General features: G+C 50.8%; 1 protein-coding gene across 1 annotated transcript in view; it reads left to right on the top strand.

Moving 5' to 3' along the window:
- Positions 1-445: 445 nt before the first annotated feature.
- Positions 446-27,075, top strand: part of NKD1 (NKD inhibitor of WNT signaling pathway 1) — a gene marked incomplete at both ends in the record, with an annotated part of 76,625 nt that continues 49,995 nt past the window's right edge. The window contains 3 exons of the mRNA XM_080704386.1: positions 446-470; positions 584-616; positions 1,222-1,355. Of these exons, the coding sequence (XP_080560512.1) occupies positions 446-470; positions 584-616; positions 1,222-1,355 (192 nt within the window). The remainder of the gene's footprint in view (positions 471-583; positions 617-1,221; positions 1,356-27,075) is intronic.

Genomic DNA, 27,075 nt, shown 5'->3' with positions numbered 1-27,075 from the left:
GCCTCGCTCGACCTCAGTTTCCCCACCTGTAAAGTGGAGCCGCCGAGTCCGCCTGGCCGGCTCCGAGAAGCTAGCGCGGAGGGGAGGCGCGGCACCCCGGGAGGGGGCGGGTCCCCCGAGGACCGCGCGGGAGAGGGGTGCGCGCCGCCGCGCCCGCGCCCGCGCCCCCGGCCGGCCGACCGGACCCCCGCGCCCCGCGCCCCGGGCCCCGCCCCGCGCCCCAGGCCCCGCCCCGCCTTTGAAGCGCCGCGCCGGCCAATGGGCGCGCGGGGCGGCGCGGGCCGGCGGGCTGGGGGCTCGGCGCCCGGCGTCAGTCGGGCCGCGGCGCGGCGCAGGAGCGGTCCCGGCGCCGCCTCGGGCTCCGGCGCGGCAGGGGGAGCAGCCGGCGAGGCGCAGGCCCGCGGCCACGCGCATGGCTTAGGGACGCCCGCCCCGCGCCCCCAGCATGGGGAAACTTCACTCCAAGCCGGGTCAGTGCCCGCCGCCCCGCGCCCGCCCCGCGCCCGCCGCGCCGCGCCGCTAACTCTCTCCCTCTCCTTTCTTTCCGGCTCCGCCGCCGCCGCCGCGCTCGTCGTGCCTGCAGCCGCCGTGTGCAAGCGCAGGGAGAGCCCGGAAGGTAGGGCGCGGGGCGCCGCCGGGGCGGGAGGGGAGCGCGCGCCCGGCCAGATGGCCTGCCCGCCGGGTCTCCTTACCAGGGCCGCCCCAGCCCGCGCCCAGGGCAGGCGTTGGCCCCCGCCTCTGGCCCTCCTACCCCCTCTCCGCGGTACAGCTCCCACTTCTGACTCTAGAGTCCCTCCCCCTCCGCGTTCCGCCCCCTGCGCCCCCTCTCCGGACCCCCAGGTGCCGGTCTCCAGATCCTGCCCCCACTCCTTGCTCCCGAGATCTTGGCTCCTGCGCCCACTTCGTCCCCTCTCCTTCCTGACCCTCTCTGCTGTGTTGGTTTTCCAGCGCTCCCTTTTCTGATCCCCCCAACCCTCCTCCCGGGGTACTGCGCTTCCTCCCGCCTCTTGGATCCTTGCTCTCAGGATTTCTCTGAATCCTACTACCCCGACTACCTGTGTCTTTCTTGGGTTTTGCCCCAGCTCTTGAATCCCCAGTGGACCCCTTGGTGCCTCTCCTTTGGGCTCTACCCCACCCACTGCTTTCTTTCCTCTGTTCTCTGGTAACTTTCTGTCTCCTGGGGGCCAGACTCAGGGGCTTCGCATATCCTCCCTGTCCCAGGTGACAGCTTCGCCGTGAGCACTGCCTGGGCTCGGAAGGGCATCGAAGAGTGGATCGGGAGGCAGCGCTGTCCAGGTGGCATCTCAGGACCCCGGCATTTGCGGTTGGCGGGCACCGTTGGTCGAGGCACTCGGGTAAGGTCGTCATCCTGCCCCACCCCCTCACCCCCTTCAGCCTCAGAGATGGGCCCTCCATACCGCCCTACACACTTTTAGCTCCCTCCTGGCAGTGTTTAGGTCAAAAACTCCCGTTCAGGTGCCCCCTGCCCTCCCAGCACTACTCTCACCCCCATGCTATGGGGAACTTTAGAGGTCAGGCTGCACCCTCTCCTGCCCTTTTGGGCAGCTATCCAGAAGAAGGTCCTCAGTAAAGAGGAGGTCCACTTGATGGGGAAGCCAGTTTGCTTGTGGGGCTCAGGGACTGCCCACTTCTGCCTTGCTTCTGTGGCTGGCATGCAGAGGGGGAGCTGGAGATGGGCAGAGGGGAGTGGGGAGGCATTGGAAGTATGTGGGTGGAGGGCCTGGCTGTGCTGGCCCAGGCTTTTGCAGCCAACTCTTGAGTGTGTGTTAGTGTCTGTGGCATTAATGAGTGCGATCTGTCATTTGAGTGGAGAGCTTTGGAGCGCTGAGACCGACAGACCCCTTAGCAAGGCCCGCTGGGAGAGAAAGGACTCATCCTGCTGTAGAGCAGGCACAGCCCTGTGCTTTCACCCAGTGGGTTGGAGTCCTCCCTGGAGAAGCAGGCAGTGTGACCAGGGATGAGTGAGTCCAGCCCCAGCTCCTGGCCTGGGACTGGTGTTCACAGATGTCCTGTGAGCTCCAGAACTCTGCACGGGGCTTTCAGATGGTCTGCGTGGAACTCTCGCAAGCCGAGGATCAAAGGATGAATCAACTTTTTGATGTGACATTTAATTTTTTTTTTTAACTTAGAGGGGGAACAGACTGAGTCTCAGGTCTGGCTAGTTCTTTGGTCTTGTCCGCAGCTGGGGAGAGGATGGTGGAGTCTGTAGATGCGTGTGTGTGTGTGTGTGTGTGTGTGTGTGTGTGTGTGTGTTTGGGTGGTGGGCCCTGGCAGCTGGGCTGCAGGGGCTGCCTTGGGAGGTGGGCCTGTGGCTGAGTGAACTGCTATGCCCTCCTCCTCCCCCACTGCTGCTGAGGTGGGGGCTTTCTCTTCTCATTTCTCCTCATCTGTTGGCCGGGTTGGAATCGGAGCTGCCAGCCCCTAGGAAAGGTCAGAACTTGGTGGGTGGGGGGCACTGCAGTGAGGCCCTTTAACAACAGAACTACAAACTCCTTCCCCCACCAGTTCCAGTTTTTGATCTACTTTTTAATTTAAAGGCCAATGAAAATGATCCAATTTAGCCATATGAACAAATGCATTTGCAGCTCAAGACAAGCCAACTGAGCGGATTTCCATTAATCAAGTTTTGGGTTTTTTTCAGCCTGTTTATTTTTACAAAGTATTCCTGCAGAATGACATTTATTTGCAGTCCCTCTTTTTTCTTCCCCCCCTTAACTGCCAGACAGCCTTTGCTCCATGCTAGAGGGGAAACTTGAAATACAGCGAGGGCTTACTTCAATTGACTTTTATCTTCAAAGCCATAACAAATGTTACCCGCATGTTTTTGGTGGGTCTCCTTGGCATCCAGTCCGGGAGGATGAGAGGGAGGAGGAAAGAAGGAGAGGAAAACAAAAGTCTGTCGTTTTTAATTAAATAGTAGTGTTCCCAGCAAGAGGAATGTGAGCCAGTAAAAGTTGCCATTGGGGGAAATGAAAGAGGGTGGGGAGGGGGCCCCAGCTTAAGTCTGTGGCTTTGGTGAAGTCACGGAATTTTGTTGCCTGGCCTCTTCACCCAGCTGAGGACAGCATGGGATGGTGCTTGTTCTCCTCCCTTCCCTACCCCCACCTTAGAGAAATGCTGAGGGGTGATTAATATTTGTTCAAAGTACTTTTGAAGATGAGAGGCACAGAGCCATCGGCGTGTTGAGTGGTTAGAGGGTGGGCCCAGCGTCAGAGATGTTACATACAGGTGGGTCTCTGCCTCCTTAGAGTTGTTCTTGGTAACTGGGATTTGGATGCCTCTGTTCTCACCTGCCTGGCCCAAGATTGCTCAGCTCTGAGTTGTTCAGAGGTGGTAATGGCAAGTTCACCCTGGGAGGTGTGGGTTTGGGGAGCAAGGTACCTGGAGGAATAGTTTTAATCTTATTAGTTAGTTACCTTTAAAAAGAAAACCTGAAGCCGGGCGTGGTGGCGAACGCTTGTAATCCCCGCGCTTGGGAGGCAGAGACAGGAGGATCGCGCAGGTTCGTAGCCAGCCATGCTGGTTTAAGAGACCCTGTTTCAAAAAATATAAAATAGGTCTGGGAGTGTGGCCCGGAGGTAGAAAGGCTTCCAGGAACCCCAGTACCACATACACACACACACACACAAAAAAAAATCAAAACAAACAAACAAACAAACAAAAAAAACCCTGAAAAATAACTAGGCCACCAAACTCATGATTTCATGGGTAATATTACTTAGGATGAAGATAAAAGAGATAATCTAAGTAGGCACAATAATCCCAGTACTTGGGAGATTGATACAGGGAGATCACAAATTCAAGGCCAGTCTCAGCAACTTAGTGAGACCCTGTTTTGAAATAAATAAAAATGGCTTGGGGGTGTAGCTCAGAGGTACAGTGCCCCTGGGTTTACTTCCCAGATGGGAAAAAAAAAAAGGAAAGAAGAGAGAGACAGACTAATTTAAAGTTGACACAGAGAGAAATACTAAATGCCAGGGATCAGAGTTATGGATGTGATAATGGGACGCCCAAAGGTAGGAGACCGCCAGGATACGGAGTGGGACCGCGGCAGGTGTCCTCCAGTCCTGTTTTGTTTCCCTGCTTCTCTCCAGTGCTGAAGGGATGGTTGGCAGGTTCTCCAGTGATATCATTGCCTTCCCGGGGAGGTGTGGGCTCTGAAGCCTGCAGGCTTCCTGGACTGGCAGCCTTCCTGCAGCCCCAGGCCCGTCTTGGGGATGGCCTCTGTCTCCACTCCCTCACCTGGCCTTGTCACTAGTGACTGGGGACACATTACTGGCTTATCTAACTATCATTATTATTATTGCAATGACGATAACTACTATTTACTAAGTGCCTGTGTGTGTCAAGCACTTTGCTTACATTATCTTAATCTCCCCAGAATCCTCTGGAGTGGCCAGCCAGCTGGTGTGTTCTCCCTTCCTGGAGCACTTTACAGAAAGGAAATCATGTGTGGCAAAGCTCTGGGCCGGAGCATCCATTGGAAGGGCCCATCTGACTCTTTCCTGGGGAGGGGGTGTGGCAGCCGGCTACCCAGTGCTTCTAGATGAGCAGGTTTGGGGACTGGGAGAAACCGGAGGGGCCTCAGCCTGCCTCTTCCTCCACGACTGGGTCTTGGGAGCTTGGCAAAGGTTTGGGGCAGGTTTAACTTGTGTGCAAGGTCCTGGGGTGTGAGAGGGTGACTGCACTGGTACTAAACTAAATATGCCTTCCTGGATGCAGATGTGAATAAGGTCAGACTCTGCCACGATAGCTTGTCACCTTGTGCAGGCCTTTTTGCCTTGTGTACCTTACTTAATTAGCTCATCTTCAAAATGGGTATAATACGATTCTCATCCCTGGCAGCGTCTGGGCAGGTAACTTTTCCAAAAGAGAACCACCCCAAAGAGCTAATGGAGTATACTGGAGACAGGAGGGGGCAACAGGCCGCTGCAGGAGAAAACCCATTGGAAACACTGGGTATGGAACATGCGCTGGGCGGATAAAAACGCTTCCTAGGTGGCCAGAAGAGCAGAACGGACTCGGGTATGAGCTAGGCCAACTTGGAGAAACAGAACTTCTGTGCCTCTCCACACACTCATGTGGCATGTGCACACGTGCACATGTGGATGTGCACAGCAGATTTAAAACAAACCCCTCCCCACCCCTTTAAACTTGACCCTTTTGTTCTTTTATAGCAGAGCTGCCTAAAGAAATAGGCTGTGAGCTGTGGGGCAGGCAAGCCTGCCTCTAGATCAAAGGTGGCTGCCAAGCGGTTTGGTAATTTGATTAGGGAGCACCTAGCACATTTTGATACTTGGGGAAGATTAGAAGGATGCAGGCCTGGAGCCCACAGGGACGTGTGGGGCTGGGTGATGAGATTGGAGGCTGGCCCAGCTGCTGCCCGAATGCTGGATTCCAGGGGAATTACCCTTGAATGATACCAGTTGGCACAATTAAAAGGCCCCAAGTCTTCACCATATGGAAAGTGTTAGGCCTCCTTACGTGGTTTCAAAGCTATGTGCCGGGAGGTGGACTTGACATTTGAGGTAGAGCATAAATTAAATATTTGGTGTTTCAGAATTAAAAGATGATTTGCTTTGAGGCTGGGGGAGGACTCTGTGTAGAGGTCTCTGAGCCCCACTCTCTGGCATCTGTGAGCCCTCCACGGAGGGTCTCCCTGGTACCCAGCTTTCTTTACCCCGGAAATGGAAAGGAGAGCCCAGGAAAGCCTGAGCCAGGTCAGGTGCAGGCGAGGCTTGTGGTTTCCCATGGGGCTAGGGGCTGGGGAGGGGGGGAACGGGCATCGTTTTCTGGATGCATTATTTAGTGCTTCTCTATTATAATGTGGTCTCTGGTAGAGGCTTCAAGGAATGTCTTGTCCTCCCTCCAAAACTTTTCTTCTTTGAGAAGGAGGCTGGCTTCTGAACCTGGTCATTCCCTGACCTTCCATTCCCCAGGAGTCAGGAATGCATTTTTGTGTTCACATTTTCTAAGAAACCAGGGAAAATCAAATCTAGAAGGCCTCCATCATGTGGCCTGCCAGGATATGGGACTTGGGGGATAGTTCTTCCCCTCACCCAGTGGGGATGTTAGAGGGGGATGTTCGGAGAGTGTTCCTGTTTGTGCGGAGACGCTCAGACACTTGCAGGGACCAAACTGTTGCCTATAGGCTTCAGACCTCAAGGCTGACCTGTCAGCCACAAGAGAATCAGCTACAGAATAAAATTTCTTCCTCGTAGTGGCACACATAGTAGACGCTTACCATATATTGAATGAATGAATGTATGAATGAATGAGTAGAAGAAGTGAAATTAGGTCACCATTCCTGCCTCCCATTCCCCTCCTCTTTCTTTAGTCCTGCTTCCAAGTTCTGTTTTCTCCAAGGTCTCATTGTCCTGGTGGAAGAGTAGAACCAGGCTTTACTTTCAGTCACTCAGCTTGATGGATAAGTTAGGGAATTATCATAAGTGATAAATAGTAGCTTATTATTGATATTTCCTAATATTGATCCTAATTTTCTAACTGTGCCAGACACTGGGGATACAGTGGAAAGTAAAAGAGGTTCCAGGTCTAGCATGTGGTCCTGGTTCTTCCATGGCTTCCAGTCCAAGGAGACCAAGAAGTAGCAAGTAAGCAGGCGTGATGGCAGTGGCTCCTGAGGAGGGTGGGCTGAAAGACAGTGGGGGAGAGGGTGTGAGGGGGGGACCCCCACCCCTGGGCTTACCTGTGAGGCTGGCTGGGTGGCTGGGAAGGGACTGAAACTCTCCCCTGGCCCCCAGTCTTCCTGGAAAGCCTTGCACATGGGCAGCTCTTGGCACATTTGAGCTACCTGCCCCTCTGACAGGGGTAGGCACTCCATGTACGGCTGCTGCCGCCAGCACACTCCGCGGACTTGACTAACGTGTGGTGACACATATGGAGACTGGGGACATCGCCCAGTTGTTTGAGTGGGTTGAGGGCCCTGTAGCTCTGTTGGAGGAGGTCAGCCATAGGGCCAGAGGTTTAGATCTGGTGCATATGGGGGCCCTGTGGGGTAAGATTATTGACTGCCAGGGGGTAGAGTTAGCAACTCTTCCCCCTGTCAGGGACAGGAAGGACAGCCAGTCTCAGAGAGCCCTTTCTGGCCTGTGCTCGAGGGAAGAAGACTGCTTACCAGGCTTACCAGGGGTCCCAGAAGGGTGGACCCTCTAGGCAAGGGGACAGTGGAGTGGCCCATGAAGACACCCATTGCCTCAGTGAGTCTGAAAGCTTGGAGTTTCTGCAGCCTCACCAAGCGGCTGTGGATCCCCACTGTGCTTTGGTTTAGAGACTTTTGGAATTTTTAGGTCGCTAGTCAGATTCCAGAGCAGGCGTTTGGGGCTGCTCCTCCCCGACTTCCCTCCCTCCAGCTCCCTCGCACGCGTTCTTTTTGCAGCTCTTGTCTCTCCCAGACATTCTTTCTCTTCCTCTCGCTCTACCCCTCCCTTCCTTTCTCTCTCCCTCTCCCAGAGGAAGGAGAACTTTGGACTTCCACCAACAAAATATCTGCCACTCTATCTGAGGGAGAACTGAGGCAGGAGCCCAGAATATCCTGGAAGAAATGCTGCGAGAGCTGAAGGCCTCAGTTGTTTAATCTGGAAGGAGGGCTTTGATGTCATCCTGCTCCGTTTATCCTGGGAAGCTGCCTGCTTCTTTATGGCTTCAGCCTCTCGGCATGAAGAATGGCTGGGTTCCTCCAGGACTGGAGGACAGGCTTCGCACACACCCTGGAGGCAGCCTGGTGCTGCCGCAGCCCCTGCCAAGCCCAGGTGGGGTGGGGACCCTTTTCTAAACACACACTTCCAGAGGTATAAGTAATTCTTTGATAGCTTCCCGGGCAAGCTGTGGGGGCTGTTTATCCATGTGGGCCCCGGTTATGGGGCCTGGGGAGGAGAGCCTCAGGTCTTGCCACTGAAGTCATCCCTAGCCCCAGCGAGGTGCACTCAGCAGCTCTGGCCAGCTAGCCGCCCTGCCCACTGGTGGGTCCTGCTGTGTTTGTTTAGAGGGATCTGGGAATTAGTTTGGCTTTGCTTTTCCTTGCTTGGTGAACTGTTTTGGCTGTGGTGTGTGTGTGGGGGGGTCCATGTGTGTGGCTGATGCCTTTCAGAGGGCCCCAGGGTATGGGGACTTCATCATGGTGAAGCTGAAGGGCCTCCTCCCTTCTCTGGGCCTTGGATTCTCCTGCCAAGAGGCAGGACAAGATCATCCTAATTTCGCAGCTATCTATGGAGTGTTCCATTCAGTCATTCATGCATTTGCTGTAGGTGTTGAGGACTTACTTTAGGTCTGTACTTGCTCTGCCCCTGGAGCACAGGCCTTGTCCTCATGGAGTTACAATCTGATAGGAAAAGATTATTATTTAAAAAATGTATTGTACAATTTAAGTTGTGATCTATGCCTCAAAAAGTATTGGGTGCTTTTTTATTTTTTGTGGTACTGAGGACTGAACCCAGGGACATTCTACCTCTAAGCTACACCCCCAGCCCTATTTTATTTTTATTTTGAAACAGGGTCTTGCTGGGTTGATGAGAGTCTTACTACTTGCTGAGGTTGTCTTCAAACCTGTGATCTTCCTGTCTCTTGTCTCCCAAGTACTGGGATTATAGGCAGGTACCACCATGCCTGGTGTAGTGGGTGCATTAGCTGGATGTGGTAGCGCATAGCTGTAATCCTGGTACTTGAGAGGCTGAGGCAGGAGGATTGCAGGTTCGAGATCAATGAGACACAGTTTCAGAATAAAAAATAAAAATAAAAAGGGCTCAGGGGTAGATCCCCTGTCCCCACATTCCCCAGTAACACACACACACACACACACACACACACACACACACACACACACACACACACACGTTACTGGGTGTCTTTTGAGAAACCAGATCTCATCTGAATGGTTTTTTGTTTCACAAACATTTGACTATTTTCTCTAGGTTAGTTACTTTGCTTAGGATATTGTGGAAACTGAGTTTGGGACGTGATTCTGCCTCAGAACTTGAATTTAGTAGAACTAAGCTCTAGTCATGGCCTCTCATCTGTTTTTCTTTACATATTGCATTGGTTAGGGTCTCTGGTATTCTGTTTATTAACTATTAAGTCTGATGTTTGTTGTCTCTCTAGTTAAGAAAATTTTTTTTCTGTGGCTAGTGCAAAGATTTGTACAATCAGGAATCATTATTGAGTCTTACTAAATGTTGTTAGGGTGTCGACGGAGTGGTTATTCTTTGCTGATATCATGTATGATTTGTATGCATGATTTATATTGCTAGATTTTCTAGCGTTCCACTTCTGTGTACTCCTAAATTAAATCCCTGTTTGTCATGATAGATTATGGAGTTTGACCCTTCAATGAGTTGGTGGGTTCTTCATCCATGGACTCAACCAACCCAAGGCTGAATATATTTGAAAAAGAATTGCTTCTGTACTGAACATGTATGGATTTTTTTCCTTTCCCTTATTCCCTAAAATAGTTCAAAAATTATTTATACTGTATTAGGTAATGTAGAGATGATTTGAAGTATACAGGAGAATGTGTGTAGGTTCTATGCAAATTCAACAACACCTTCTTATATAAGATATTTGAGCATCTGTGGATTTCACTATCCATGGGAGTCAGGGTCCTGGAACCAGTCACCCATGGGTACAGAAGGATGTTTATACACTTAAAATATGGCTGCATTTGATATGTAGATATTTTACTTTAGATCTGTTCATGGATATTGGTAAGTTAGATTGACTCATAGTTTGGGAAGATGTATACTTAGCAACAGAGACAATGATAAGGGAAGGTTTGGGGACACTGAGGGCTCTTGAGTTTAGAACAGAGTACCAACTGATCTAGGGTCGAGGTGGTCTCAGAGGAGGTATGGTTTACGCTGAGACCCAGAGTGAGGGAGGAAGTGTGTGTGTGTGTGTGTGTGTGTGTGTGTGTGTGTACACACAGGGAGTGTAGTCATGCACAGTGTACATGTTTGATAGTTAGAACCTGCACACACAGAATGTTGAGAAGTTCTGTTACCCAGAGAGTAGTTTGCTTGAGATGCTATTTGCAGTTCAGTTGGCTGAAGAGGGGTCAGATCATGGGCCTGGAGGCCTTTTCAAGCCATGTTAGAGGCCTTGGTCTTTGTCCAGAGGGGAGATAAGTGGCGGGCTCTGTGTGGGAAGTTGCAGGACAGAGGTGAGCCGTGATACGTTGTTTGAGGGAGGAGGAATGTGGAGATGGTTCTTAGTTGTAAAAACACTTTGAGGTTGAAGAGGAATCAAGTGATAGTCTGTCCTTTGGGCTCAGTGAGATTCCAGAATGTCTGCATTGGGCCAGGCATGATGCTAGGTTCTCTGATGTCATCCAGGGGAACCTGGAGGAGGCCACAGGCAGTCAGGGGAGAAGAGAAACAAAATAAGGCATATGGTTAAAGAACAGGGGTGTGGAGGCCAGCATCCTGGGTTCTAATCATGGCTGTCCCATATTCTAGTTGTGGGACCTTGGGCACAGTACCCCAACCTCTCTGCCAACAAAGGTGTCTGGCAGGAAATGGATGTACAATAGGTGGCTTAAATAAAAAGACCTTCAGAGCTCCCGAGGTGGGAGCAGGGGTTGGGGAGCCCTCGGGATGTTGAGGCACCCAGGCCCTAGAAATGCTGGATGCTGATCCTGGAGCAGATAAGGCTGGGGAAGAAAGACCGTCACTGGTCCTTTTTGGTGCTGCAGCTGTAGAGCAGAGGGCTCTAGGCATGGGGGATTAGCTGGAGTCAGAACCACGTGTTAGAGGTGGTCATGGGGAAGAATACCCCAGCTTCTCTCCTCTAGGTTTTTGCTGGGCACTCCTAGTAGGCCAGGGAGGCCCAGGGAATTGGCGTACAGGGGCTGGCTTTCAGGAGCACAGAGCAGCACAAAGAAGGGAAGGATGGATGGGGATGCAGTGAGTCTGTTTCTGCATCTGGCAGGTGGGAGTGACAGCATACCCGCTTAGGGTGGTTGTGAGGGCTCCCATTGTACAGTGACTGTAACTACATAGCACATAGCACTAAGGATATATCAGCTATTAAAGTTGTAAAGTCATAGACAAGCCTGGGGCTGTGGAGATTTGGGGATGATTTTCAAAGGAGGTGGTATGTGAGTAGAGTTTCGAGGATGGTAAGATTGTGATCAGTGGCCTGCAGGGACCAGAGGTCATATTAGTGAGTGCAGCAGGCTGGACGAGAGGCATCTGGGTGGGGTGGAGACTGGGGTGCTCTGGGGAACACACATCCTGCCTCAAGGGGGCAGTACCACTCAGCCTGGGCCAGCTATTGTCTTGTGGAAATATGGCCCTCCAGTTGCCACTGTGGTCATTAAGAGAATCAAACCATCTGGGTTTTTAGGCAAATACTTTTCAATTGAAAGTTTTCCACTGAAATTTTTAGAAAACACTTTCTTTGGGTGAGCCAGATGCTGGCTCTGGCCTGGGTCCCCTGGTTTGGGGTTGCTGCGTTAGACCTGTAAGATTTTGATGGTCGTGGTAGGGAATCATATGTTAGTGATAATAGTATGTACAAGTGGATATGACAAGAAGTCAGCACTGTGCTTTACCCATGTTGTCCTGTTGAACCCTTGCTACTGCCTCATAGATTATGCCTATATCACATGGATGAGGAGACAGGCTCACCCATGGGCTGGCCCAGCTGGGGAGAGCTGGATTCAGGCTGTGCCCAGGACCGAGGGTGCCCCCAGCAGAGGCTCCGTGCTGGAAGCATGGACGGTGTGCTTCACCTCTGGAGGAGAGTGATGTGGGAGGAGCAGTGACCATGCAGTGGGGGCCACTTTCCTCTGAGGATGGCATGTGCCAGAGGGGTGGTTAGAGCTTGCAGAACCTGACTTCCTGGGGCCAAGGCCCAGGTGCACTTCTTCCCACTGGATGGTTTTGGGCCAACTGATGGCTGATCTCCGATCCTGGGTAGTGTAATAGTTCCCATTGCACTGAGTTGTATGAGGGTGAAATTGTTAAGTAAAGCAAATGCCATCCCTCCTCTTGGGGCTTTCTAGTGCAGATGCCCACCAGGTGTGATGCAGGGGAAGAACAGCTGCATACCTTTCTGGACAGATGGGAAAGGAGGGGGAGAACCTCTTGTTCACTAGAGTATCATCCTGGAGGTAACTGGTTGGTTTCTGGGGGCTGCCCAAGCCCCCTGTCCTTGAATGTAGATCTGGGGTCCCAGTGCGGGCAGGGGGCAGCTTATAAAAGGCCTTGTTATTATCGTGGGCCTGTCTACCCTCAGGCTGCAGGTGAGGCCTGGACAACCAGGCCTCCCCAGAGGGGACTGGTGCCAGGGGTATTTGCAGCTTGAGAGGGCTGCAGAGACTGGGCGCATGGCACCTCTGCTGAGTGAGTTTAGGGGCATTGGTTAGAGCTGTCATGCCCAGTCCATGCCTGGATTCCAGAGGGTGTCTTGTTACAGGCACTTTTTGACCTGGAGTTTATTGTTTTGCCTTTCCTTCCCCAGTCAGCTTAGATAGGCTGAAAAAGCAAAAAGATGACTTAAGAAAATGACTATAAACCAGGAGCCAAGTAGCCTTCTCAATGGGTGCAGGGCGCTATTCCTCCTCCTCCCACCCCACTCTGGCAGGTCCATGGCTGGGCAGTTCTGGGCATGCGCCTCCTTTCTTGCCATTTCGTGACTGCAGGTTTGGTCATACCTGTAGCTGCTACTTGTGTGTACAGCCCCAGGCAGAAGGCTGGGCTCCATGGAGGAGGAGGTGGGGACCACGTGGCCAGGTGGCTGAGCGCCTGCTGCTGTGCCCTGGGCTGGGCGTCACTGCTCAGCTCTCAAGGCTTCAGTACGGGGCAGGGTTGCTTTTGTCCCTGTTTTACCCATGGGGAAACTGAGGTTACAGGAAGGCTGTCACCTTACCCATGGTCACTTGAGTTGGCAGTGGAATCCTGCTCCAGCAAGGTCCAAATTCAAGTCAGTCTGATTTTAGAGTCAGCTTAAATCAGAGCATGTGAATTTTTTCTTTAGCTTCATGTTATTACTCCATTTCTGACCCATGAAATCAATTTAGTGACCAGTGTTTAGAAAAATGAAAGTATGAGAAAACTTCACATACAGTAAAATAAACATTTTATGTTACAAACATGTTTATACCCAAAACCGTACATATAAAATATAAATAAAAGCCCATTATAAAATATAATTCTTATTGTAATTCATAATTGAAATATTAGAAACACACTGGTGTTCGGTCGCCGGTGTAGGCTCAGAGCCGAATGTCTAGTTTTCAGCTGTAGCTCCATTTTTCACTAGCTGTGTGATGATGGGTTAGTTCCCTAACTTCTCCATGCCTTCATTTCTTTCTTGACTTTAGGGCCTTTAGGTTTTGGCCGGGGCAGACTGTCGTGCGTCATTTCTTGCTGACCTACTCCCTTTGCTTAAGGGTGGTCACTGTGGCCTTAGACCTTAGAAGCTACCATCTGAGCTTGAACAGTGGTGGCAGTGACTTCCCAGGAGGAAGATGTGGCTGGATCTTTGGGGCCTGGGAGGCCTGAGGGTTTAGGTCTGGTATTGTCAACTCCATATTCTCCTGGGTAAAGCAAGTCCCAGGTCCAGCCCACATTTAGGGGACGATTTATTTACACTGGTGTGTAAGTACCAGAAAGTGGGATTCATTAGGGGCTGTCAGTGTGGTCTACCAGAGAGAATGTGGTCCTGAGAGAAAGCCACTGATAAATGGGATTAAAAAAAGCACTTAAAGAAAGGTGTGGTGGCCTGACTTTAGGTGGCTACTGGATCAAGGTACTTATTACATTTAGATGCCATTAGATTTAGGTGTCCACTGGATTATGGTCACAGTTGGGTTGGGCAGGAGTTGTCTTGGCAACCAGACAACAGAGACGAGATTATAGTATATAGTATAGTATAGGGTGTGTATGTGAGTGAGTGAGTGAGTGTGTGTGCATGTGTGTGTACATATAAATACCTAGAATAGTATAGGCTATGAAGGCATTAACACATTTGCATGTGAGTAGCACATTTGGATGTTTCAAGGATATTTTTGGCTGTAGCATTTGGAAGATTGAAAAATTGGCAACAACTAAAAAATGTCCATTGCAAGGGGACAGGATGGTAAACAGTGGTGTGGCCATTTCATGGACTTCTCTGTAACTGGTCAGCAGGATGGATTACGGCCATGACATGCTGCTGGATGGGCAAAGCCAGTTCAAAGCATAAGCAGGCCATCGTCCTGTTTGTTGGGGTGCACTCAGTGTTCTGTAGCAGCTCCCACGTCTGTGAATTCAACCAATCATGGATTAAAAAGTATTAATAAAGAATAATTGAACATATACAGACTTTTTCCCTTGAAATTATCCCATAAATAGTATAGTACAATGTCTATTACATAGAATTTACATTGTATTAGTATTATAAGTAATGTAGAGATGATTTAAAGGATATGGGAAGATTATACATAGGTTCTATGCAAATATGTTATTTGATATAAGGGACCTGAGCATTGGCAAATTTTGGTATCCATGGGCGGAACCACTCCTCATGGACACCGAGGGACAGCTGCATACAAATGTCTGTTCAGGCCATGTCTCTGATTATTTGCAAGTAAATAGAGCAAGATCTGGAAGGATATACTGTCAAAGACTGTGGAGTGGAGGATTTTACTTTTCACATTATACATTTCTATACTGTTTGAATGAAAAGAAATGAGTATGTGCTACCCTTTTATATTGTTCAAAAAGCCAGTACATTTAAAATGAGAATGAGAGATGTGGGAAGAGTCGGAAGATTTAGGCAGCTGTGTGGAGACCAGCACCGGGGCCTGGTCGGGGTGGACTCCGGTGTGGCCTGAGGACTGCTTGCTTAGGAACCTCCTGGGTGCTGCTTTAGGGTCTTGACCCCCCACTTCCCACCCCTGGTCCAAGCCTCTCTTACTGTGGATAACTGTTAACTTGACCCTGCAGGAAAAGACATGGGGAGGCTGCAGAAGTGAGGGGCACAGGAGGGCATGGTGCCCAGCTGCAGATCCATGGGGATCATGGGCAGCCCTGTGGAGAAGCCAGCACCAGTCCACACTCGCCACAAGCTCTCGGTGGATGGATCTATCTTCCTCCTCCGTGCCTGGCTCTGTACAGGCATTTGAATCTCACTGGCAGTGACACCAGGCCTCTTTCTGAAGGGCTGCCAGGACCCTCCTCTCAAAACTGGAAAGAAGAGGATGTTGAGAGAACAAGTGGGCCGTGAGGCCCGGGCACTCTCCCTGGTGATGGAAGTGCTCCGGGTCTGTACCATCTGACACAGGAGCGCTGAACCACCTGTAGATGCTGAGCCCTGGAGGTGGCTACCACCACCCATGCGCTGAGTGTGAGTGTATGTTACTGGGGATTGGACCCAGGGGCAGTCTGCCACTGAGTCACACCCCCAGCCCTTTTTATTTTAAAACAGGTCTCACAAAGTTTCCATTCCCTGTTCTTAAACCTGTAATCTTCCTGTCTTAGCCTCCCCAGGACTGGAATCACAAGGTGTATCACCACGCCTGGCTTGCACTGAATCTTAAGATATCTTTTATTGAATGAACTTACATGTATATTTAAATGGCCATCAGGAGCGAGTGTATACTGCATTGGATGGCCCATCTCTGGCCCAGTAGGGGACATCCAGGGCTGCAGTGGGTCAGGCTGGACCCCAACCTAGGGGTCTCGAAGGAGTGTTGCAGCTAGTGGTGGAAATAATGTTCTACCTGCACCTACACGGAGGCAGTGCGGCCTCAGCTTCCTGGGACCTATTTGAGCCACTTGTAGGAGGTATGGCTCTGTTTCAGCCTGGAGGGAGGCTCTGGCTGGCCTCAGCCACCATGGCCGTGGCTGGGAATGACCCCGGCTGGAGCACTTCTCATGTCACAAATGGATTTCTTAACTCTGGAGGTCCTGAGTGAGGACCCCTCCCTCTGCCTCTAATCTGGGCTGGAGCCCACAGTGTTGAGGCAGCGCTGCCTTTCTCTTGCTGGTGTTTACCTGGGCTTTAGAGTTTGCAGAGCCTTCGTTGGAGTGAATTTTCAGACATTTGACCTTCACCAGCAACCTCAGTATGGTTACTACGGGGAAACTGAACCCAGTCTGCAAATTTTATGGGGCAGGCCTTTTTGGGCTCACCCTTGCAACCTCAGAGCCATTTGCCGATGCCCAAAGAATATTTGCTGGGAGGATGAGGCTTGAGAGTACCCAGCATTATGGACAAGGGCACGCCGCTACAGAGGGGGCAGGAGCTCGGATCCTGCCCCTCCAGCCCCCACCTCCGAGGCCCCTTGTTAGATAAGTCTGCTGTCGCCAGTTCCTCGAGGTTCCTCTAGCCTCGCCCTGTGTTTGTGCACACTAGTCTGTACAAACTGTAGACATCCTCTTGGCCATTGAAGCACTGAAATTTGTGGGTTAACTGAAGAAGTCTTTTCAGGTAGAGAATCACGGCAGTGTAGCCCTTAAACATGTTCTTTTTAATTAAGTTGCTTGTTCTACATCCGGTTCTTTGCCTTGCTTCTTTTTTTTTCTTTTTTTTTTTTTTCTTGGTAGTACTGGGGATTGAACCCAGGGGCATTTTATCTCCAAACTATACCCCCAGCACTATTTTACTGTGTGTGTGTGTGTGTGTGTGTGTGTGTGTGTGTGTGTGTGTGTGCAGGGGGTACTGGGGATTGAAACCAGCGGCATTCTATTTATGAGCTATATATTCCAGATCAATTTTATTTATTTGGAAAGAGGGTCTCACTAGGTTCCTAAGAGCCTCTCTAAATTGCTGAGGCTGTCCTTGAACCTACACTCCTCCAGTCTTGGTCTCCCAAGTGCTAGGGATTACAAGAAATATGGCTCCTATTTTACTTTTTAATTTTGTTTGTTTTATTTTTTATTTTTATTATTTATTTATTTATTTTGGTGGTACTGGGGTTCCTGGAAGCCCTTCTAACTCTGGGCTATGCTCCCAGACCTATTTTTATACTTTTTAGTTTGGAAACAGGGTCTCTTAAGCCAGCGCGGCTGGCTTCGAACCTGCGCGATCCTCCAATCTCCGCCTCCCAAGCGCGGGGATTACAAGCGTGCGCCACCATGCCCGGCTTTACTTTTTTATTTTGAAACAGAGTCCTGCTAAGTTACAAGGGTCTCACTCAGTTGCTGAGGCTGGCCTTGAACCTGCAATCCTCCTGTCTCCGCCTCCTAAATATTGGGATTACAGGTGTATGCCACCATGCCCAGCGTATGCCTTGCGTTTTAAACTTAACAGTGTATCTTGGAAATCATTCTGTGGTGGTATAGGAACTTCCTGGCTACTGAGCCTTCCCTTCTAAGGATGAACCGTGTGTTATTGTACTGATCCTCATTCTTGTATATTCAGGTCACTTGCAGGCTTTGGCCTTCAGCTGGTGTTGGATCAGTGGTGTGTATTTCTGTAGTTGTGCCCCCATCTCTGATACACACTGCACACCCCAGTGTGATCTCCAGTTTTTTGCCAAAGCCAGAGTTTCTCTTTCTGGCTGGTATCTTCAAAATCCAGGAGGGAGGCAGCTTCAGGGGTAGTTTGTGGTTAGGTAGGTGCCACCCTTCTCTGGATTCATGAGGACCCTTTGGCTTCAAGGCCACCTCAGCTGTTCTTGAAAAGGCAGTTTACTGACTGGTGCAACCCAGCTGGGGCCGAGAGCTGTGTCTGCCACAGAGTTCTGGATCTTCGGCTCCAGTTTCTTTTGGATCATAGGCAGATGCTACCCAGGTAGTGGCCATGTGGCTTTCAGCCATTTAGGCTTCTGTCTTCTGCTGCAAGAAAAAAATTCCAGAAAATCCTAGGCTGAACTTTATGTGCTCACCCCAGAACCAATCCTGTGCCTTGGACAGTCCCAGGTCACAAGGGACTATCACTGATAGTTGAGCTTCCCTAAGGAGAAACCACATCATGGGGTGGAGGTAGCCATGTGCACAGTACGGATGAAAGGACAGCTGTGCCTGCCTGATCATGGGTCTTGAACAAATCTGGCCAGCAGCTGGCGAGGGTGAGTGGGGACAGGCTGGCCAGGTACAGTAGCTGACCTTTGAGGAGAGCCAGTCCTTGCCTTCGGTCTGGGAAGAGCCGTGGTGGCTTGCCACCTCCTCCACGCAGCCCCTTGGGTCACATCTTCTCTCAACCACTGAGGCTGCCCAGGATGCTTGTAGGCTACTACAGGACTCTGAGGTGTTTCCCTCCTTAAGTAATGCTCTACCTCCTTAACTCCATTCTAGGGCATCTGTACCCTTGAGGTTAAGAAATGCCTTTGTTACTTGTATGGCTTTTTTATTTTTAAAACTTTATTACCCTATTTAATCTCCCTTCCCATGTGATTTTAATTTTAGGGGGTCACAGAGTTTTGGATATGGGGTTTGGACCTGGGTTTATACTGAACTGTCTTGGTGTTGGTTATTAGTTTTCTCACCTGTAAAATGAGGATCCCCTGCGATGAGTCTGATCCATTCACAGATGGGAAAGTTTCAGGGTTTTCCCCAGGTGTCTTGGGGTTAGCTTGGTTTAGACATGAATACTTTTTACATTTCCATTTGGGACGCCCCTCACTTACGTCAAAAGCTGCAGATCCTCCCTGGTCCGGGCCTGGCCACAGCGCCTGGCTTTGTGTACTCTGTTCACTTGTGCACAGTGGCCACTTGCAGGGGTTTCCTGAGCTCAGCTGGTCCACCCCTTGCCCTGAGCCCCTGGCTCCGCCTCCTGCTGGGCTGGATCCCAGGCCAGAGTGGCGGGCATTGTTCTGGTAGAAATGTGAACTGGAGTTTTGCTTTGAGTGCATTAAGGCACAAAGTCCCTGTGGTTACCAGCAAATTAATCACTGCGTTAAGGAGGGATGGTCTTGGGTAGACATGACTTCATGAGCTTGTCATAATGTCTGCCCCTGCTGTATTTCACTCTCCAAGATTTTTAACTTTCAGAAAAAGAACCGCAGATAGAGTTACCAAGTTTTATAGAAATATTTTTCCTGGGCAGAAGATTGCTTTATGGTGAGAGCCAGTTATTTCAGGAGACAAGCAAAGAGCCCTTTATTCTCATGTTCTGTGGGAGGAAAATATTATGCTCGAAAGCCTGCTTCTTGGATGGACCGCTTGAGAAGCTGGGCTGTATTTCTGGAGCCTGGAATAGGTACATGAGATGGCTCAGGGAGGCCCTGGGGGCTGCTGAGCTTGTACTCACCTTCTCTTATCCTTCCCTTGGGGGTTTCTTCGCAAGCATCAGGAAGCCTAAGGTGTTGAGTAGAGAAGGGAGGTGGCCAGGGTGGGGTTCTCACTTGGGGATAAAGGGGAGAGAGCAAGAAGCTGGGGGCAGGTGCACCAGTGGGAGGCCCTCAGCTGCAGAGCCAGGAGGTCGGGGTCAGAGCTGGCTCTGCTAATTACTGGCCACATAACTCTGGCTTTTCCATTTGTCCTTTGGGGACAGCAGCAGTACTTGCATCAGGGGCTTGTCCTTAAGGTTAAATGCCATCACTCCAGGTCAAGCACTTTCTCATGTATTCCATCCATGATGTGGATGGCTGGGAGGTGAGAGGCGGCCTTTCCTCATCCTTACTGCAGAATTAGCTCGCCCTGAGATTGCCTTTGCTTGTGTATACTTGGGTGTGGTGGGAGACTTGACATCCGGACGCCCAGTTCCTTGGGTCAGTGCTTCAGTTCATGGAAAGGGCTGTTCTCTGGGAAGCCTGTGTGTGGGTGGGGGTGAGGGGTATCAGCCTGGTTGCACTCGGAGGATGGGCTTAACCTTTGTGGATTAAGACTTTGCTCCCCTCCCCAAGGCGGAAGGAGGATGCCTGCCAAGAGTTTTGTTTGTGTCTGGAGCAGCCCCGTGCCTGATAAGGATACACAACATGGCTGCCTTCTTGCTGCCTGACCATCATCCCTTTTAAGTTGGGCGGTCGGGGAGGATTGATTTATCTCCTTTTCCTCCCCACCTCCCTTTCGTTATTTAGAATGTGAGGGAAAGTTTATCTTGTTCTCCAGAAGATCTATCGTCTTGGCTCTGGAATGGCATCTAAGTTTACAGAATGGAGTCTGGTGCCCAAAGCCTCTGGTAAATATTTTGGGAAGTTGGATTCCGCTGGCATCATGGCCCACAGGGTAGGCAGTGGGTGCTTGTCCATGATTAGGTGGCTGAACTTGGACCATCCTCATCGGCATCTTGGTGCCTGGGACTCCTGCCTGTTTCCCTTGCTCCAAGGATTTCCTGTGCTGTTCTGTCTATTGGGGATCTGCCCACTGCTTCTGAGCTTTCTGCAAACGCACCTGCCCCGCTTGTCCTGGGCGGCTGCTTCCTTCGCCCTCTCGTAACCCCTCCACACAGCACACACCTGCCCAGTCCCCAAGCCTTCCCTGAGACTGCCCCCCTTGCTCCTGAAAGCTTGCACACTACTTTGCTGGCACTATCTTTGTTTTGTGCTGGGTTGGCCAAGGTATCTAGGTGGGCCCTGGCTAAGATCCAGGCTCTCAAGCCTCAGTTTCCTCACCAATAAAATGGAAAGGGAATAAAGGAACTCACGCCTTAGAGTGACGATGAGAGTGGGTGGAAGTCTCAGGGCCTGGGGTGCAGATGGATTTGGTAAACACAGTCGTCACTCAGCACCACAGGGGATTGGATCCAGGATGCCCCACAGATACCAAAACCCCATAGATGCTCTCGTCCTTTGTATGAAGTAGTGTAGTGTTTGCAACTGACTCACTTCCTCTGGGAGACTAAACCGTCTCTGGTTATAATACCTAGTACAATGTAAGTGCTGTGTTAACAGTTGTTATACTGTATTCTTCAAGAAATAATGATAAGAAGAAAAGTTTGTGCATATTCAGTACAGATGCTATCTCCTCCTCCCAATATTTCCAGCCTTCACTTGGTTTTGTGACTGTCAATGTGAGCTCTGTGGATATACTACTTTGCTTACCATGATTATAAGCTGTTTGAGGGTTGAGGCTAGCTTGTATCTACCTGTGTCTGTCCACAAGGGCTTTTTCTCCTTTTTTTTTTTTTTTTTTTTTGGTGGTACTGGGGGGTTGAACTCAGGGACATTCTACCCTATTTTTTTTCTTTTTTTTTTTTTTTTTAAATTTACTTTGAAATAGGGTCTCATTAAGTTGCAGAGTGCCTTGCTAACTTACTTGGTCTGGCTGTGAACCTGTGGTCCTTCTGTCTCAGCTTCCCAGTTACTGGGATTAACATGTATACCTCATCATCCCGTACCCACGAGGGCTTCTTAACACGGTATCTTGTCCATCGTAGGTCCCGAGCCAGCTGGTTTGTAGTAGTGGGAACTCTCCAGAGGGTCACTGGGGGAGACGGTCCCTCAGAGCTGAATGTCAGGACTCTGGGAGGATGAACAGTATTGCTTCCGCAGAGTCCTTGGAGCTCAGTGGCACCTTCCGCCGTGGCGGGCCTCTGTCCTCGGGGGTGGTGAGCAAGGGGATATAGCTGACCTGGACTGCAGAGGCCCGGGGGTCCCAGGCCCTTAGTGGAGAAAAAAAAAAGACAAAAGTTCTTATAACTTTTTACATAAAATGATACTATTTTTGAAATGTCAATATTTGGGATATACTGGCACAAACGACTTTATTAAAATTACTTTCAGATTAATTAAAATGAACACATTTTTAAGCATGGCTGCTAGAAAACAAGAGAGCATGTGTGGCTTGTATTCTCTTCCTTTTGGACAGCACTGTCCTTGAGGGGAGGCGCACCATCCCCAAAGAAGTGGAAATTCATCCCTTATACATTAAAATCTTTTTTTTTTTTTTTTTTTGTGGTACTGGGGTTGGAACCCAGGGGCTTTCTACCTCCGGGCTATACTCCCAGCTCTATTTTATACTTTATTTGGAAACAGCGTCTCACTAAGTTGCTGAGAGCCTCACTAAGTAGCTGAGGCTGGCTTCGAACCTGTGCGATCCTCCTGTCTCGGCCTCCCAAGCGCGGGGATTACAAGCATGCGCCACCATGCCTCCCAAGCGCGGGGATTACAAGCATGCGCCACCATGCCCACCTTATACTTTAAAATCTTACTCTCTTAACCTGTTAGGCACAGACAGACATGAAAGATACACAGATTTCTGTGGTATTAAGACTTCATGGTGGGGTTATTTTGAAAAGTAAATGTGTAAATAGCCTCTGCCTGGGGTGGGGTGGGGAAGGGAAGGGAACCACTGCTGAGGCTCACAGCCAGCCAGGCCTGATGCAGGTGCTGCCTTTGCCAGTGACAAGCTGTGTGACCTTTGAGCAAGTGTCTTAACTTCTCTGTGCCTCTGTCTCCTCATCTGTAAAATGGGAGTCAGTGATACCTAGTGTAGATTCAGTGACTGAGACATACTTACCTCAGTAATTGCTCATAGACAGTTATTTGCTTTATACGTACCAAGCTTGGCCTTTGAAGGCCGCCAGGGAAGAACCTCTCCTTCCAGAATTCTTGGCCCAATGTCTGCTGGCCTCACTTTTCCCTCTGGGACCCGTGTTGCCAGGAGGGCTGTGACATCTTTGCAGCTCCTTGTGCTGGGGGTGGGATGAGCGACGCAGCCCTCCCCCAGCCACAAGGGCATTGGGCCAGGCTCTGGGCATTTGTGTACCTAGGGCCAGTGCTGGCCTTTGCTGGGCTCAGGGCTGACTGTGCCACTGAGGACTCCCCGTGCACCTGTTGCACAGGCCGGTTCCCCAGGAGTCACTCCTAGCTTCTCCAGCTGAAGGTGGCCATAGGCGACACCACTGAGAATTCTGTGGCTGTGGGATCTGCAGGGTGTCCCGTTCTCCACCTTCCCTGTGCTGGTCTAGGCTCCCCTCCTGCGCCTTGAGCTTCCTTGGTGGTCATCGGCCTTGGCCATTACTTGCTCAGGCAGCAGCCGAGTTCCTGCCCATCTCTGCTGGCCGTCAACCCCGAGGTTCTGGGGCAGGCGATTGCCATTACCCCTGGAGCCCCGCAGCCTCCTGCAGTCTGACCCCTGGCGGGCATCTGTTCACATGTGGCGAATGGAATTGCTCTGCCCTGCGCCTTTCCTTCTCTGGGCTTCTACTTCCTGTCTCTAAAATGGGGCCGGGAGCACTTACCTTACGGCATTTCTGAGGTGCTTCCATTTTGGATTTTTGTGGAATGAGCCCCCTATGTTACTTGAGGCTTCCTGGATGACCGGTTGTAGTGGAGTTATTCGCCAGACCTTGTCCTTGTGCTCTTGCTGGGTGGTGACTCTGGGACTCTGGGAAAGAGAACTCCTTTAGGTATCAACTGGACCATCCCTAAAAATGGATGCTCATCATGCCTATGGTTATTCTGACCCAGCCTAGCCTCAGCCCAGCACCAGGGCTTGGCATGTCTGTCTGTCAGTCAGTCAGAAAGAGATGGACCCAGAACCAGTCTCCACTGACGGAGGATGTTGAGGTCTGCAGGGCTGCTGCCTGCCGCACAGAGGAGCACAGGAATCAGGCGAGTTTAAACCTTGGGCCTGCTGTCTACTGGCACGCAGCCCCAGGCAGCTTTCCTAGTCTTTCTGAGGCCCTGTATCCCCATCTGTGAAATGGAACTACTGTTTGAGCCTCCCTTTTGGGCGTTGGTATATGAATTCAGTGAAATCTTGTGTGTGAAACCACATGGCCTGGTGTAGACCACGTGTCCAACAAAGCTGCCCTGATTATGACCAGCTACTGTTCCCTCCAAGAAGGAAAAGCCTTTCTGGACCCCCCCCCCCCCACAGTTATTTTCTTCTTTGCTGGAAACACCACCCTGTCCTTGTCTTTTCAGGGTCCTCCCTGCACCCAGCCTGATCACCAGGTAACTCATTAATGACTCTAGCTGGAGGGTTGCTATGGAGACCTGCTTCTGCCACTGTAGCCCTGTGGGTAGATGGTCGTCCCCTGCCTACCCCATCATGTTAAGGGGGCTGGGCCCTAGAATTCTGGACTCTACCTCATCTCTCCGTCTGCCCTGTAGTATGATGGAAGAGCCAGTGGTACCTTTTGGGATCAGATAGAACTCTGCCTGCCTGGTCTTTGCCACTCAGGACTGCCCTTGTGGACTCTCTCTTGGCCCAGGGCTGGGGAAGGGTTCCATCCTGATGGCCCTGTGGAATCTGAGACCCTTAGTAGATGTGTGGCTTCTTGGGGCATGGTGGGGTGGTAGTGGCCGTGCCCACTCTGAGCCCAGTTTTAAGGCCACTCTTCCTAAGAACATCAGGACAGCCTGGGGCATTAACTAACTGACCTAGGTTCGGCCATGGTGATCCTGGGAAATGAGCCAGGCCTGCCTCAGCCACAGGGCTGAGAGAGGGAGGGTGGTTGCCCAAAGGGTATCAGGGTGTTGCTACCACCAGATGGGAGGAGGTGCTGAGCCGGCACAAACAACAGCTGTGGACTATATATGTCTCGCAGGGCCAAGGAGGCTCTTCTAACACGCATGCATGCATGTGTATGTACATGTAAACTCTTAAATTCCATTGGAGTCTTTTCAAGTCTTTCTGAAGTAGGCATCCTCACTGCCATTTTATAGATGGTAAAATCGAGGGTCCAAGTGGCAGCGTGCCTTCCCTTCTTCCAGGTCACCTGGGTGTCAAGTGAGGAAACTCAGTATCAGATCCAGACTCAGGCCACCTGTGCCCCTCTGCCTCACTTGTGCTGCTTTGGGCTGCGTTTCCTTGCCTGTCCGTGGGTAGACTTCCCTAGCCTTGCCCGCCACTGGCCGTGTGGCTGTCGGAGGAGGGTGCTGGGGATGGGAAACTGGTGCATGTGAGTCATCCTTCAGACCAAGGAGTCTTCTCAAAATCAGGGTTTGGGGCTGGGATGTCCCAGGAGGGTCTGTTAGGTTTAGTTGATATTTCCAGGGGATGCTGAGCCTCATTGGTGCCCTGGGCAAGCAGGCTCAGTCATCTAACCCCTGGGGACTAAATTTAGGATTCCTCGGGTCTTGGCTGGGCCTCATCTTGTTTTTGGAAAATCTCCATTTTCTTCCTTCTGCTGCTGGTGGCCAGAGCCCAGCCGCAGTCGAATGACAGTCCGGCTGGCCTCCACTCTCCAGCTCTGGCCTGAATTGATCTTGTCAGAGTTAATTAGCAGCTGGCCTTACAGGCCTGGCCTCCAGTGGGCAGGAGGAGCTGTGCTTAGGCTGTGCCAGGAGCTAGGGGGTCCTTCCCCATGTCCCTGCCTCTGCCGTCACAGGCAGAGGCCCTCCGAGGGAGCGCTGGGGTTTTCTTTGGCACTTGGTGAGCAAATGGCTCCGTCTCCCTTTTCTTCTGAGCCCTGTAAAAATAAGAAGTTAAAAGACCCTAAAGTTTGAACAGTAAAACTGAATACATGAAACCAAGCTGTTTCCATGTGGGGGCCATGGACTGTGAACACCCAAGTTTGAAACTTCCTCTCCTTGGAATTTATGGAAGCCTTGGAAACTTTTCCTTTTCCCTTTAAACATCAGAATTGGCTCAGGGCATCCTTTAAAAGCATAACCCTGGTGCTTTGCACAGCTTGATTTAATACAGCTTGAATACAATAGTAACTTCTGAACCTTGCTCTCTTCAGAGAGAGCTGCAAAGTTGTTTCATGACACCAGTAAGTAGGTGTGTGGGTTCTTTTTTCTTTTTCTTCCTTTAGCCAAGAAGTATATTCTAAGATTTATTAGATTCTCCACTGCCCTCCCCCTAGTAACCCAGATTCTCGCTTGAAGGAAAGGAAAGGAAACTTGCTCAGAACACGTCCTTTAACTAGGGGCTGGAAAGAAGAAAAGCAGCTTTCTGAAGGGGGCTTGTTGTCATGGAGAGCCACCAGCACCCAGAGGCCACCTGGTCTTATAGGCAGGAGATTCTTGAGTTTTTGCTTCAGAAATTAGAACATCTTAGGGCCTGACTCCAGGAGCATCAGCAGGAGGGTGGTTGTATTTTGGGGGAGAAGGAGGGAAAGAAGATATCAGTCCCTATGAAAGGAATCTACTCCCAGCTTCAGGGGTGGGCTTGTCATCCTGGGCTGGGAGGGGGTATGTTGAAGGAAGAGCCTCCAGATAGGTGATGTTGTGACAGTATCCCACCAGAAATAACTTGGATTCCCTATCTCTCTCTGGCTCTCTCATATGTGTTCCTAAAGTCCCAGAGCTCCTTTCTGGGGCATGGGATCATCTTGGCCTTTGGGGAGCTCAGGGGCTCAGACTTCGAGAGCGGATTATGTCCTTTATCATTTCTCCATCTGAACTTAGCAGTGGCTAGTGGCCTCCACTCATGTTTTATGGCTCTCATAGCATAAAATAATTTAATTAGTTGTCAGAATTTTAAATGGAGCTGGGTGTGGTGGCATATGCCTGTAAATCCCAGCTGCTATGGAGGCTGAGGTAGGAGGGGTACAGGCTTGAGGCCAACCTCAGGAACTTAGTGAGACCCTATCTCAAAATAAAAATAAAAAGGACTGGGGATGTAGCCCAATAGAACACCCCTGGGTTCACTTTCTAGTATAGGCAGCGGGGAAAAGAAATGGCAATTAAAAAAAAAAAAAAGCATACGTAAAGGTCCACTTTTAAGAAGATGGAAGATCTGGGGTTTCCATGCCTCAGTCTTGACCTGGCCTCTATTCTTTGCACGTTTAGAGCAGCTGTTCTTGGTAGGAGCTCAGGGCATTTGGCATGTCCGGATCTGTTCTTCCTCCTCATGGCTGCATAGAGGAGTGCTCCTGGCATCCAGAGGATAGAGGCCAGGGATGCTCCCAGGCATCCTGGAATGCTCAGGACAGTCCACCACAAAGAATTATCTGGCCCCAAATACCCGCAGTGACAAGGTTGAGAAGTTCTGCTGTAGGGGAACATGTGGACTCCGCTGGGCTGCCCACTGTCTGCATGAGTTGCAGAGTATTCTAGAAGATTCTGAATTCTGAGATTGCTGACTTGCTTCTTGGCAGAGCTGGAACTGCTGCTAATGTGCCCTCACTCCCCCAGGGTCCTGCAGGCCTGGAACAAGCCCTGGACCAGCGGGTGCTCGGTGGCTGGCAGGTATGTGTGTTGCTCAGGCAGACCAGAGAGCAGGAGCAGTGGTCCCTGCTTTCAAGTCCAGTGCCACAAGGGCATCGGCTCACTCC

Source organism: Muscardinus avellanarius, assembly GCF_963383645.1.
Source record: "Muscardinus avellanarius genome assembly, chromosome: 10".
Classification (NCBI taxonomy): Eukaryota; Metazoa; Chordata; class Mammalia; order Rodentia; family Gliridae; genus Muscardinus; species Muscardinus avellanarius.
The sequence above is the reverse complement of the archived record's forward strand: the minus strand, read 5'-3'. Positions and strand labels throughout refer to the sequence as shown.